General features: G+C 37.1%; 1 protein-coding gene across 2 annotated transcripts in view; it reads left to right on the top strand.

Annotated features, from left to right (window-relative positions):
* The window catches only part of LOC127453596 (mannosyl-oligosaccharide 1,2-alpha-mannosidase IA-like), a 278918-nt gene that overhangs the window by 112214 nt on the left and 151141 nt on the right, over positions 1-15563 (top strand). For both annotated transcript variants that reach the window (XM_051720073.1, XM_051720072.1), the window contains exon 2: positions 13552-13648. In XM_051720073.1, coding sequence (XP_051576033.1) covers positions 13552-13648 — 97 coding nt within the window. The remainder of the gene's footprint in view (positions 1-13551; positions 13649-15563) is intronic.

The following is a 15563-nucleotide window of genomic DNA, read 5'->3' as shown; positions in this document are numbered from 1 at the left end:
AAACAAGCTGCCCACTTTAATAGGCAGTTACAAGCCATTCCCTGGCCAAGTGATGCTTACAATAGGGGCTGTTTGCCTCCATATTTCTAATTTCAGAGATTTAGGGTCTCATATATTCTGAATTGTTGTTTCTGGTGAGCATGTAATCACATCTGCAGTGGTTCTCAAGTGGTCTTACAGATGGAGTGTGTTTGAAATGGTTTCTCACTAGTACAGTTTGTGATCACGTGAAGCTGATATAGGCTTTTCTCTGCCAAAGGTCTCCAAAGCCCCGTGGTGATGACACAGTTGAACGTTAACATGTTTGTGTCTTGCCAGAAGTGATTTATAACCAATGATCTTTGTCCTTTTGAACCAAAGGGCCAAGGTTTGACTAGTTAGCATGGTCCAGTTAGCCCCCAGTTATATGCTGTAACTACACCACAATGGGGGCAAAAAGCATCTTGACAGTATCTGTGTAGTGCGATGAAATTATTTCTTTGCAAGAAATGTAAAAATTGCAGATATTTCATTATTGATTTGTTTTGTTTTGTTGCCTTTAAAACTTGAAATGGACTTCAGTATTGTCTGGACATTATTTTCCTGTGGCTTCTGAGTAATTAATCACATGTCATTTATAAGACTAGGGTTTCCCAAACTTTTCTGTCAGCTGAAACCCTAAATTATTTACTGTTTTGTTTTTTGTTTTTTTTGCATTTAATTCACCATTGGCATTTCTGTCCCAATCAGAGGTTGCACTACAAATAATCATTATTCATCTGTAAAAATTATACACTGTAAAAATGAATAATTTCCATCATGGTCAATTTTATTTGCATTTTTTTATAGGGTCGCTGTCCTTTTCTGCATATCGCTGCCTCCTATCGTTTTGTGGCCCGTTCTGCATAACGCGGCAGCTCATTTGGCCCGTTTCGTGGCTGGCCCAATTCTCCCGATGGCCAGTCCGCCCCTGATCAGCCCAAAAGTGCATCGGCCCACCGGGAAAATGCCCGGTATGCCAGATTACCAATCCAGCCCTGCTTATCGCCCACCCCTATCACATAGATATTTAATAAAACATTTTGTTGATTTATATATATATATATATATAAACTGTATTGTGATATAACATGATATAAAAGTAATTATACCATGATATAGAATTTTTGTCCTATCGCCCACCCCTATGACTGATAATGAAAGTAATTATGGGCATTACTTTGTATGGATAATGGTACATAATTATCTTTTGCAATAAAAAAAGTGAAGCTGCATAAAAATGTACACATTTGGTTTAAGGTGTGTTCTTGTTTTTTTTGTCAAACAATGGACAACTTTTGGAATTATCCGTCAATGTTTTTAAAATTCGTAAATATTTCTGTATGCAACTCTCTTGCGAAACCCCTACAGTTCCTTCACAAACTCCCAAGAGTAAGAAAAATAAATGTGTTTTTCCTTCGAATCAAGTTTTGTTTTTTCTTACCCCATTGGCATATAGCTTTTGTTATAAGCAAAAATGTCTCTCAATCAAGACAAAATATCTTACAGTGTGCCCCATTGGTCTCCAGTACAATGACACCCATAGACCCTTAGGCAGTATGGACTGTCAATGGAACTCGTGGCAGTGGCGGTTGTTTGCCAAACTTGGTTTTGTTCTACCGATTAGCCACCCTAAATGGATAGATGTTGCTTTAGGCCCAAGGATGGTCTACGCCTGGAATTGCTTGTGGTTCCCAGGTTGAGATTTGCACAAAGCACGATCTGAGCAGATCCCAGCAGAGTCTTCCCCATGAACACTGGGTAATTGTGACAGCCGGAGAGAGGTGCTCAGAATGACATGATTTTTTGTATGCACGCCACTGTTTGCCTCACAATGATGTTTTTCAGCTTTAATTTAACATTTAACATTGAAGACACTGTTCATGTGGACTCATTAGGGATGTTTTCCAAAGTCGCTAATAGCCCATTGTGTTTCTTTTCTACTGTTTAATGAATGCTTTAGAAAGGCATTGTGCTTTGTCCTTGGACGACAGCTAATTGTATAGCAATAGATTAGTCGTTTCTATTGCTTTAGAGACATTTCAGCATGTCTACGTGTATATGCTTAACATTTTTAATGTTTTTAAGACCCCATTAAATTAAAAAAAGTTGTTTTGTGGCTTTTAGTTTGTTTAAAGGTCATTTAAATGCTTCTAAAAATTCACAAAATTATCTTTGAGTGGATATTCTCATTAAAAATGTTCTCTGGACAAAAAGTTTGACTCATCTCGCACACATGGGCGTACACAAATATTTGACCCAATCAAATTCTCTCTAAAATGATTATGTCCCTCCCCCTAATGGAGTGCAGCAGTGCCTTTTTTAGTCACCATTGGTTACGAAATATTTTTCCATTAATGTTATGTCACAAATGTTGTTGGTTGAGCTTAACTTGTATTGAACCTGAAATATTCCTTTAATAAAACAGTCTAAGCCATGAGCCAAACCAACCAGTTCCAAGGTGAATCACAACATTACATACTTTGATTTGAAGCAAAAGAGTATTTGAAAATCAAACAAATGAAGCGTTGCGAATGATGTCATTAAATTAAACACAATAAAAAAAAAAATAAAACTAATGATTTAAAGTTGTCGATGGTAAATATACAAACAGTATGTTTTAATGTTGCTGCAATAAATAAAAAATGTAGGAGTGGGTGGTCGCTGCAGAGGTCTTTTGGCGCACTTTGTTTGCTGTGATTCTCTGATTGGTGGATCATTACCCTTCAGGATCATGGGTAGTGTGGTTCACCACCAGCAATTCTCTATAGCAAGTAACAGTATCATGGTTTTGCCTGGCTGTGATGTTAATACATTTAGGCTGATAATGTTTAAGGTAATATTGGGGGGTGGTGAGCCCTCCAATTCGTCCCCATCTTCCTGTTTCAATAGGAATTACTTCAACACGTGAACTAAAACTGCACTTGTGAAGCTATTAATCTCTCTGAACACAATTTGTACAATTCTGTTGTTTTTAAGTTCTTTCAAAAAAATAAAAATAATCAAAATTGCTAACCATAAGCCGCCACATATGGCTAATTAGCCTGCAAGCTATTGTGACACTTTGTAGTGGCATTTGGAAGTCATTTGACTTGTGTTTCAGGTGGTGTTTTCAGTATTTCATCTACCCCCTGTATTTCAAATAGACCAGTTTTTGGGATGTTTTCCACTGAAGCTTTTAGTACTGGCATTCACTAGCCTCGCCAGGTGTTTTGGGTAGCTAATAATAGTTAGCTGGCCTGGGAGGCAGAGCTAGCCAGCGGCTGTAGAGTAAATTGTTGCATTTTGTGGCTAATAGCAGCAAATCTGCATCAAACACTCAGCAAGGGTCCTAGTCACACTGATATTTAATCAATAGCCCGCAACTGTGTAAATCCCGCTTAGCTTCCTGCTCTGAAAATTCTCAGAATAGCCAGCACATTGGTCTCTGTGCATAATGGAACTCACAATCATGATAGAGAAGCAATTTGAGGCAATTATCAAGCTAACACATTAACAGCACCAGAGGTTGATGGATGAGGAGGATGTCAATTGATGGAGGGTCTTGGTTGGTCGTGATTGCTAGCAGCTGCGGTGGAAAGAGGGAAATGCAGATTAAGGAGCCGAGAGAAGAGGACAGGAAGAGTAGAGGTGAAAAATATGGTGGTTAGCGGCTAAATGAGTAGTTACCAAACTCAGTTGTGACTCAACAGCCAAATGCTCGCAGCTGATGCCACATTACTGTTAAAAGTGTGTGTGTGTTTGCAACACAAATCATTTTCAAGCACCACAAAATAACATGGTTGCTTCAGCAATTGTGTTTTTCATCTCACATTTGCTTTTCTGACACTGTCGGTTAGGTTTAGGTTTAAGGTTTAGTGTAGGAAGGTCAGTTTTGTTGATTTAAAACTCAATAGGGCAAAAACCTTAAAAACCTCATCTGTTTGGGAGAACATTTAACTCGCTTTTAGCGCCACACAGTGGACATTTCACCTCGGAACTGCCGTGATGCGTGTAATGAACCGTGCAATTTCACTTGGCAAAAATGTCGCCACAGTCACAGCATTTTAATGAAATCAGGATGCAAAATAAGTAAATTCGTATGCATAGTTTTTTAAACATGAATTCAGATCAGCTTGAGTAAGACATTTTAACCACTGAGCCTGAGTTATCATTTGCTATAAAAGTCCCTTTTCTCTTTCTTGTACTGTATGTGCCATGTACAGTAAATTATAAACTTGAGGCCTTTCTCTGTGCTCAGTTTTTTTCTTTTCTGGTGAAGCCCAGATGAAGATGTGAGCAGCAGGCTGGTGGTTTTGTTGTCACATCAGAGTCTTATGTTTATTGCAGAAATAATTGGCTTGGCATCTATTACTGAAGTTTCCGTGAAACTGTGATCATTAATAGCGTGTGTGCACAGCTATAGCTCTTGTGGAAATTTTATTTTACATAAAGTAAGTGAAGCCTATTTTTAGGACCATTAAGACTTTTTGCATTACGACATGAATCTCATGACAATTAAGCACATTTTCCCACCAAATTCTGATTACTTTGAATGCATCTTTTTACTCTTGTCTTATTCTGTAATTCTCATTATTCTTAATGGATATTCTCATTACTGTAAAACAGCCATTTAAAATAATTAAATAAATCAGAATAATTAAACACAATGCATAAAATACTACCGTGATGTATACATATCAATTTCAATAATATTCTGTATTGTTACTGCATTAGAGTGTATAATGTTTATAATAGTGTGCATAAAAATAGAGTATGTACTGTATATATATATATATATATATATATATATATATATATATATATCACACACACACAAAATGGGCTTATTTTAATGAAAATAATGTCATGTCATGTCATTTAATGTCATGAAAATACAAGTATTGGTCCTACATATTTCAGCTGAATATAATCTTATTTCGTTCTTTTGATGTTGGGGATAAAATTGTGTTTCTGTGACAGCTCTAGAAAGCGGTCTCTGATGCTTTCTACCTGTCAATCATTTTGCTCGTTTTCATAGTATTGTAGTTGCAGCAAATTATTGAGGCTTAATGCCATTTTTATGCCATGTTGTTCATAATAGTTGTCAGTTGAGGGTGCTATTTTGCTGCTGTTGTTTTTAACAACAGTTTCTGTACAATGTCCGTCTCAATAAAGCTCATTTGGTGTATTTGGAGTGTGGGGTTTTGGAAAGAGGGGGCGTGGCTAATCAAACGGCTCAATCTCATGGAAGTAGTACGTCTAAAATCGCTTACAGCACCTTTAAATTAGCATAAATTAAAGGCAGTAATGTATAAATACTTCTGATTTTGGGGTGAAATTGTACATGTTCTTGACAGGTTATTTTGTTATTCTCATTATTCTCAATATTAATTCTTAAATTATAATTTTTTATTATCATTATCCAAATCAGCATAAAATAAAGGCAATACAACACATATTACCATGATGTATAACACTTTACAATTTAAATAGCATATCATTATATCATTACAGTGTATGGGAATTTATTTGCCTAAAAATAATGAGAATTTTGGGGGCCAAATGTGCTTAATTGTCATAAAATATTAGTCATAAAAATAGGCTACATCTTTAAATAAAATATAATTTATAATTTCCTTCTTTTGCTTTTGGGATAAAACTGGACATGTTATTATTGACACATTATTTTGTAATTCTCATTATTCTGAATGAAGATTATAATGTTTATTTATTATTTATTTGAATCAGTTTAAATAACAGGCAGCACAACAAATACTACCATGATGTATAAATGCTTGACAATTTAAATAATATATCATTACACCTTACAGCACATGAGATTTCATCCTTAACCCTAATATGAATTTGGGGTAAAATGCTCTTAATTGTCATGAAAATACAACAGATTAGTTTTTTTTAGGCAAAATCAAATTTCTTATTTTATGTTTTTATTGGATTGTTCTTGGCAGGTTTCATGCCATTCACCCAGTCCAGAAAATGTTTGTATTTTCTGAAGTATTTTGTGATTGCTCTGTAGACGTCCACACACTGCAATGAAATACTTTATCCAGATGAAAGCACATTAATGGCTACATGCTAGCTTTCATCTCCTCTGGGAATTGGATGTACCACACTGAGGGCTCATTCTGTTTCCTTTTGGTCAATATATTTTCTGTCTGTCTGAAGAAAAACTGCTTTTCAAACAAGCCGATAGGCAGATACTTTTAAATGGAATTGAGGGACTTATGTAATGTTAAGAAAGATGTATCACAGCGAACAGAAATGTATCAAAGTTTCACACAAGATTGTGTTCTCTCATTTGTTGGAAAAACACACTGAATGTTTGGGTAATGACTGTATTTGCACATTATTTAAGTTGTCAGTGAGCAGGCTGTTTAAATGCCATGTTTATTCTGAGATGTTAATATAGGTGTGTGTGAGTGTGCAGCGTAATCTCATTAATATTCATACGTACAGTGTGGTTCAAGCATTTTTTTGAAACGTTTGGTTGAGATGTTCAATGTCAACATATGGGCAGCTTCTAACGTAAACCCTATTACGCATGTACAGATTTAGAGACTTATAAATGTTTACGAATCATTTAAGATTCGTTGAATATTGAAGACATAGAATTCATCTTGATTGTGTCAGAAACACTGACAGTAATTGCATCATCTTTGATGGTCCTTTGGGAGTTTTGAACTCTGTCGTACGAATTGACATGTTGCTCTGTCATCAGTATCTGATTCATTTGAACCTGCCTTTGTTGTGCTATTTACTGTACATACTTTGTGGAACAATCAGCTAATCATGGAGCCAAAGATGTGATTGATTGATTGATTGCCTGTATTGATGTGTGTGCTTGGATTATTTACCCCTCAAAGCTTCACCTCTCATGTGCATCCAGCCCAACGGAAAGATACCAGCTACATTTACATTTACATTTGAGCCACTTACAATGGAAGTGAATGGAAGTCAATCCGTAAACGTTAAAATACTCACTGTTTCAAAAGTATAGCCAAAAGATGTAAACAGTATGTGTGTTAGCATGATTTTATTGTGATGAAATCACTTACTAACCTTTTCTGTATAAAGTCCAATTTTGCAACTTCATTGCCATGGTGACCTAATGCATAAACCCTAAAACGACAACAGTAAAAATGACGATTTAACAACTTAGCTCAAATGATACACAAGTTTTAACAGAAAAATTATAAGCTCCACATTTCTGCCTTTAAACCCTTAAAAAATTGGAGCCATTCACTTCTATTGTAAGTGCCTCACTGTAACCTCAATTTTTGCATCTTTTTTTTTTTTTTAAAGGAAAAAGAGGAACAAGCGATATACAGTAGTTAACAAATACATTTAAATATTTTTCAGCCTTTTAAAATATATATTTCAATATTTATTTATTTGCTCTGAGATGGTTTAAAATAGTGTTTTTTATTCATAAAATGCTTTATATTAAAACATTTAAAATTCATATTAAAACATTTTAATATATGGAGAATGCCACAGAGACTTATATGATGAGATAGATAGATAGAATGATGGATGGATGGATAGATAGAGACAGAGAGACATACAGATGGACGGACGGATGAACGAACAAACAGATGGATGATGGATGGATAGACAGAATGATAGATAGATAGATAGATAGATAGATAGATAGATGATAGGTACATGGATGAATGGATGGAAGGATAGATATATGTATGGATGGATAGATAGAGAGAGAGACAGACATACAGACAGACGGACGGATGGATGAATGAACAAACAAATGGATGTTGGATGGATGGATAGACAGATAGAACAATAGATAGATGGATGGATGGATGGATGGATGGATAGATAGACGGATGGATGGATGGATGGATAGATGGATAGATAGATAGATGGATGGATGGATAGAAGGATAGATAGATAGATAGATAGATAGATGGATGATGGATAGAAGGATAGATATAAGGATGGATGATTAGAGAGAGAGAGACAGACATACAGACGGACGGATGGGTGAACGAAGGAACAGATGGATGATGGATGGATGGATAGACAGATAGAACGATAGATGGATGGATGGACAGATGGATAGACAGATGGATGGATGGATGGATGGATGGATGGATGGATGGACGGATAGATAGATAGATAGATAGACAGACAGACCGGCAGACAGACAGACAGACAGATGGATGGATGGATAGATAGATGTATAGATGGATGGATGGATGGATAGAAGGATAGATATAAGGATGGATGGATAGAGAGAGACAGACATACAGACAGATGGATGGATGAACGAAGGAACAGATTGATGATGGATGGATAGACAGATAGAACGATAGATAGATGGATGGACGGATGGATAGACAGACAGATGGATAGATAGATAGATAGACGGATGGATGGATGGATGGATGGATGGATGGATGGATAGGATGGATGGATGGATAGATAGATAGATGGATGATGGATAGAAGGATAGATATAAGGATGGATGATTAGAGAGAGAGAGACAGACATACAGACGGACGGATGGGTGAACGAAGGAACAGATGGATGATGGATGGATGGATAGACAGATAGAACGATAGATGGATGGATGGACAGATGGATAGACAGATGGATGGATGGATGGATGGATGGACGGATAGATAGATAGATAGATAGATAGATAGATAGATAGACGGATGGATGGATGGATGGATGGATGGATAGATGGATAGATAGATAGATAGATAGATAGATGTTTCCATTGACTGGTGGGTTCTAAGGCAACAATTTACGTCAATAACATTTCTGCGACATTACACTCACCCATATAATGCGTTTTGGGTACAGAGTTTAATAATGTGTATTAAAAATATTTGATGCTTGCCCAGTCTTAAAGGCCCACAGCACGTGCCTGCTTCTGAGATCTCTTTTTTTTTTGTGAGGCATGGTACATGTTAGCAGACGCTTCTTGTGAATAGCAAGCTCGAAATTTTTGAGTGCTTTTTATAAGTCAAAGTAGCTGTAACATACACCTCCAATCTCATTTCATTAATTGGATGCATGGTTTGCCAACACCTGACTCTAATTAGCTTTTGTTGACATCATTAGCCTATGGGGTTCACTTACTTTTTCCACAGCACTGTGAATGTTTAATGGGATGTGTTCAAAAAAAAACATGAAAGATTATAATTGTTTGTGTGTTGTTAGCTTAAGCACATTGTGTTTGTCTATACTTGTGACTTTAATGAAGATGAGATCACAATTTATGAGCAATTTATGCAGAAAACCAGCTTATTCCAAAGGGTTCACATATTTTTTCTTGCCACTGTAGATAGATAGATAGATAGATAGATAGATAGATACTGTAGAGAAATGTTATGTGCGTTTGGAGTCATTTTTATAATGTATGTTATGAAGAGTGCTGATTCTGTTCAGACTGTTAATCACACTGACCTGAATTCACTCAGCTGAACATTTACAGATCACCAGCAGCTCTTTTACTGTTTCGCTTATAAGTGATTGATTTGGAACACTATGTAGGTAGTAACTTAGTGCAATACCTATAACATAGGAATGCAACATTAGGGGTCCAAACTCTGTGTAGATAAAGTGGATGTGAAGTTCAAACAGGTTGAAAATCTTCTATAAATTGTCTTTTCGTTCTTTCCCGAATTCCCTCGTGAGAGGTGCTCGGCCAACAGGCTACAAAATGACACGTTTCTCAGAATTCAAGTGGAAACCAAAGCATTTGTGTTGCAATACTTTATCGCTCCAAGCAAAAAGCCCACCAGAAACAGACGATCACAAAAGGATTATTCAAGCCAACACTCCCCCACATCCTGGCACATCTGCTCTTCATATCGAGTTAAAAGAAGGATCGCAGCCGTGTATCGGATTTTCACAGTTTGCATTTCTGCCCGCTAATTCCCTATTATGTTGAAAGGCTTTTTATTGCATTTTTGGAGGAGATCCCACATCAATTATTGGGTTTCTCCTCAAGAAGAAAGCATTTTTAGTTGTTTACTTGTGGAGGAGAGGGTGGCACGGTTGCTCAGTGGATAGCACTGTCACCTCACAGCAAAAAGGTCGTGTTTTTGAGTCCTGGCTCAACTTGTGTGTGTGTGTGTGTGTGTGTGTGTGTGTGTGTGTGTGTGTGTTTCCCTGCCTTTGGCCCGAAACAGCTGGGATAGGCTCCAGTACATAGGACAAGCAGCTATAGAAGATGGATGGATGGATGAACTTGTGGAGGAGGTTGCTGCCAGGCATCATTGAGGAAGATGATGATGTGTCATCCATACTTCTCTCTCTTTCTGGCTGTAGTAAACTAGCATTTAGAGCTCAAGCCCAGAAGGTGGAAGTCCAACTGTGGATTTGGTGGTGAAGTGCAGAGGTTTGGAAATGACAGCAATATAGCCAATGTTCTTCAGAATGCTCCTTGCTCTTTATGTCTTGGACATGTCCTAGTAAATCCCCACTTTGGTTTTAAGTTTAGGTCAACACGAAGTCAACATATTTAAAGCAAAAATCAAATCAAATCTGACCCTATTTACTTTCTGAAAGTATTGAAAATGGAAAATTATGTTTTCATTTACTGACCCTTATGGCAGAACAAAAAATTAAAAGAAAATCAGTACAAATAGAGTTCTGGACCCATAATGATACTTTGTAGATGAACATTCCTATAATCACAAACTAAATGAAAAGCCACATCACTCATTCTTTTATACTAGTGTATTTTTGGACTATTGTTTTTTTTTAATCCCCTTTTTTGGAATGCCCAATTCCCACTGCTTAGTAGGTCCTCATGGTGGTGCGGTTACTCACCTCAATCCGGGTGGTGGAGGACAAGTCTCAGTTGCCTCCGCTTCTGAGACCGTCAATCCGCGCATCTTATCACGTGGCTCATTGTGCATGACACCGCGGAGACTCACAGCATGTGGAGGCTCATGCTACTCTCCGTGATCCACACACAACTTACCACGTGCCCCACTGAGAACCACTAATCGCGACTACGAGGAGGTTACCCCATGTGCCTTTACCCTCCCTATCAACTGGGCCAATTTGGTTGCTTAGGAGACCTGGCTGGAGTCACTCAGCACGCCTTTGATTCGAGTTTGCGACTCCAGGGGTGGTAGTCAGCGTCAATACTCACTGAGCTACCCAGGCCCCCCTAAATTGCTCATTTTTGCTTATTTTGTTGAGGAAAGTGGCTTATTTTGGGCTTGTTTTTCCAGACCAGGTTGCTTGTTTCTTTTGCGAGATCTGGCAACACTGCAATTGGTACTTCACCCACCCCTTAGCACTGAGTACTGTCATATTTATTAACCCTTCTTTTATTTTGTTCTAACCGGTAACCTTTTAGAAAGGAAGCTGTGGAACTTCTGAACTGGAACAAAAAAATCGAACGAACGAACCGAAATGAAAAACATTTCGTTTCTAGTCTCTGATTTGTACTTCAGACATTTGTTTTGTTGGACAAGAAAAAGTTGATTCGTACCATGTGACTCACATTTGTTTTTTGACCATTGAAAATGCATCAAATTGAACTCTTTCCAGATGGAGCCATATTGAGAGCCACATATCTCTGGGATTTAACAATAAAGGACCTTAAATAAAGATACAAAAAGAAAAGTTTGTTCTGAACCTGTAATGTTTAATGTGTTTGTTCATGTGTTTCATGTCATGTGGTCCCCTGGTCATGTGATTTCATGTTTCCCTCCATGTTCATGTGTCTTGTTTTCATTGGTTTATTGTCTAGTTACCTTGTCATCAGTTCTGTCTTTTCATCGGTCAACTTGTTTGTCTTGTTACCCTTGTCCATGTATTTATGCCTCATGTTTGCCATTGCCAGGTATTGTTTGTGTAATGTCATGTTATTGTTCTAACCAAGTCAAGTATAGTCAAGTTCATGTTTATGTTTTGTTTTTTTAGTCAAGTTAAGTCAAGTTCATGTTTGTTTTGTTCATGATTGGATTTACGGTTTTTGGATTTCACTTATGTAAATAAACTGCACTTGGGTTCTTCACATCATCATCATCTTCGTCAGCCTGTCTTTGCCAACACGTTACAGAACCACAATCTAAAATGATATTAAGATATCTTTAATACTTCTAAGAGTTATAGGCACATCAACTTTCCCCATTTTTGGACTCAAACCATTGGCATATAATTTAACAAGGTGTGCTGAGGTCAACTGATTTTAGTAATATATCTACCTGTCTCCATGTAATAAATTAGGTGAAATTTGTCATTTTGACCCCTACTACAAAATAATGGATTACTCCACTAAATATTGATCCATGGCATTTAATATTTTAACTTTCATCATCCTTTATGTTTATTTTTCATTTCAGCCAGGGATGCTTATGCGGTGGGTTTGACATGGAATAACCCTGTAATGAAAGTGAATGGGGACTTTGGATGTCCAAAATGACAAAAAGCATAATAAAAGTACATTCCTCTTACTTTCACTATTAAACATAGCCGTGAGTTCTACTGTCGATTATTTACGATGTGACTTCACCAAGCATTTATAGTGATCTCCGATTGTGATCCAGGATTTTTTTCTGACCACATTTCTTCCGTGAAGTTGATGGTTCACCACTATCCTTCCAGGTTTTAATAATGCGTTGGACAGTTCTTAACACAATTCCAGTGATTTCAGAAATCTCCTTAGTTGTTTTCTTTGCTTGATGCAGGCCAATAATTTGCCCCTTCTGAAACAAAGTAACATCTTTTCCACGACCACGGGATATGTCTTCCAACATGGTTGTTTAAGAAATGAGAAGCTACACACTGCATCAGTTAGTGTTAAAGGAATTGTTGCCATCTGAAACATATTAATCACTGCAATAATGATCCAATTATACGACTCTTAAGTATCTGCTTATTTAAATCTAAACGGCAACTTTTTTTTTTTTTTTTTTTGGCCAGGCAGTGTATTATAAAAGTAGTCCATCACTAGAGTATGATGGAAAAATTTGACATATGTTTGTTGTGGTAAACTGCATTCAACTCACACACTGATTTAAATGCATGTGCAGTGCTGGAGATGAGAGAACAATGATTATTTATTTGTGCATCTATTTATTTACTTGTTAATTTATGTATGGAACAGTCCATTACTTTGTCACTCTGTTCATAAATGTATGTATTTATTTGATTAATGTGAGCCTGTAGGCGGCCTGCATTACTGCACAGCTAATTATGATAGTGTGTAGCTACCAGCAGAAATAAATCGAGCTTGTGGAAATTGATTAAATTCTTTGTTTTTTTTAATCATTTGTCAATAGAGTTATTGTCATTTATTGTGTTGGTTTAAAAGCCCTTATACTTATGACCAATCAGAGTTTTTGATCATTGATTATCGTGTATCATTGGAACATTTGCTGTATGTGCTTAATGGCTTTATAACAACGATATTTGCATCATAATGTTGTGTTTTATTGTTATATACAATGTAACGGTACCTTAAATGTTGTATTTAATGCATATTTAACAGGTGAAGTGATTTCTCATATCTTGTTTTTTATTTGTATTTTTCCACAGATGATGAAGTTTGCCTGGGACAACTATAAGCAGTATGCCTGGGGCAAGAATGAACTTCGACCCCTGACCAAGAATGGACATATTGGAAATATGTTCGGTGAGTTAGATTATAAGTTTCCCTAAACTCTGTGAGGTTTACTTACTTTTGCTTGCAGTAGGTTGTTTTTATTTTCATAATTTTGATATGCAAAATGAAACAGACATCACCTACGTAGATAGGTAAAGTTTGTCAAGACAAACAGCCAGCTAGTTAGGTAGTCAGATAAACCTTCATGTGGATGGATGGATGGATAAAAGGATAGATGAACGGATAGATAGATAGATAGACAGACAGACAGACAGACGGATGGACAGATGGATGGATGGATAGGTACATGGATGAATGGATAGAAGGATAGATAGTAGGATGGATGGATAGATAGAGAGACAGACATACAGACGGACGGACGGATGAATGAACAAACAGATGGATGATGGATGGATGGATAGACAGATAGAATGATAGACAGATGGATGGATGGATGGATAGAAGGATAGATATAAGGATGGATGATAGATAGAGAGAGAGACAGACATACGGATGGATGAACGAACGAACAGATGGATGATGGATGATGGATGGATGTATAGATGGATAGAACAATAGATGGATGGATGGATGGATAGATATACAGATGGACGAATGGATGGATAGATAGACCGATGGATGGATGAATTGATAGATAGAGAGATATATAGGTAGATGGATAGATGGATAGAAGGATAGATTAAAAGGATGGATAGAGAGACAGATAGTCAGACACACAGATAGATGGATGGATGGATGGCTGGATAGATAGATAGATAGATAGATAGATAGATAGATCGATAGATAGATATATAGATTAAAAGGATGGATAGAGAGACAGATAGTCAGACACACAGATAGACAGACAGATGGATGGATGGATGGACGGACAGATGGACGGACGGACGGACAGACAGTTAGATAGATAGATAGATAGATAGATAGAAGGATAGAAGGATAGATTAAAAGGATGGATAGAGAGACAGATAGTCAGACACACAGATAGACAGACAGACGGATGGATGGATGGACGGACGGACAGATGGACGGATAGATAGATAGATAGATAGATTGATTAAAAGGATGGATAGAGAGACAGATAGTCAGACACACAGATAGACAGACGGATGGATGGATGGATGGACGGAGAGATGGACGGACGGACAGACAGACAGTTAGATAGATAGATAGATAGATAGATAGAAGGATAGAAGGATAGATTAAAAGGATGGATAGAGAGACAGATAGTCAGACACACAGATAGACAGACAGATGGATGGATGGATGGATGGATGGACGGATGGTCGGATGGATGGATGGATGGATAGATAGATAGATAGATAGATAGATAGATAGATAGATAGATTGATTGATTAAAAGGATGGATAGAGAGACAGATAGTCAGACACACAGATAGACAGACAGACAGATGGATGGATGGATGGATGGACGGATGGTCGGACGGATGGATGGATAGATAGATAGATAGATAGATAGATAGATTGATTGATTAAAAGGATGGATAGAGAGACAGATAGTCAGACACACAGATAGATAGACAGACGGATGGATGGATGGACTGACGGACGGACGGACAGATAGATAGATAGATAAATTAAAAGGATGGATAGAGAGACAGATAGTCAGACACAGATAGACAGACAGACGGATGGATGGATGGATGGACAGAAAGATAGATAGATAGATAGATAGATAGATAGATAGATAGATAGATAGATAGATAGATAGATGGATGTAATAAATGTTGGTCTCGGTTTAGGGATTTTGATTAGGGATTTGCACTAATTGGAGAGGACAGGTGAAGGTTTCTGTGGTCTCAACTAATTTAACATGTTCTCACATGACTAGCAGGACAGGAAACCCCTCTATAACTATCTATAAAAGAAATATATCTACCTTTAACATGAAATCAGCATTGTACTGC

Source organism: Myxocyprinus asiaticus, chromosome 16 (genome assembly GCF_019703515.2).
Source record: "Myxocyprinus asiaticus isolate MX2 ecotype Aquarium Trade chromosome 16, UBuf_Myxa_2, whole genome shotgun sequence".
Taxonomy (NCBI): Eukaryota; Metazoa; Chordata; class Actinopteri; order Cypriniformes; family Catostomidae; genus Myxocyprinus; species Myxocyprinus asiaticus.
The sequence above is the reverse complement of the archived record's forward strand: the minus strand, read 5'-3'. Positions and strand labels throughout refer to the sequence as shown.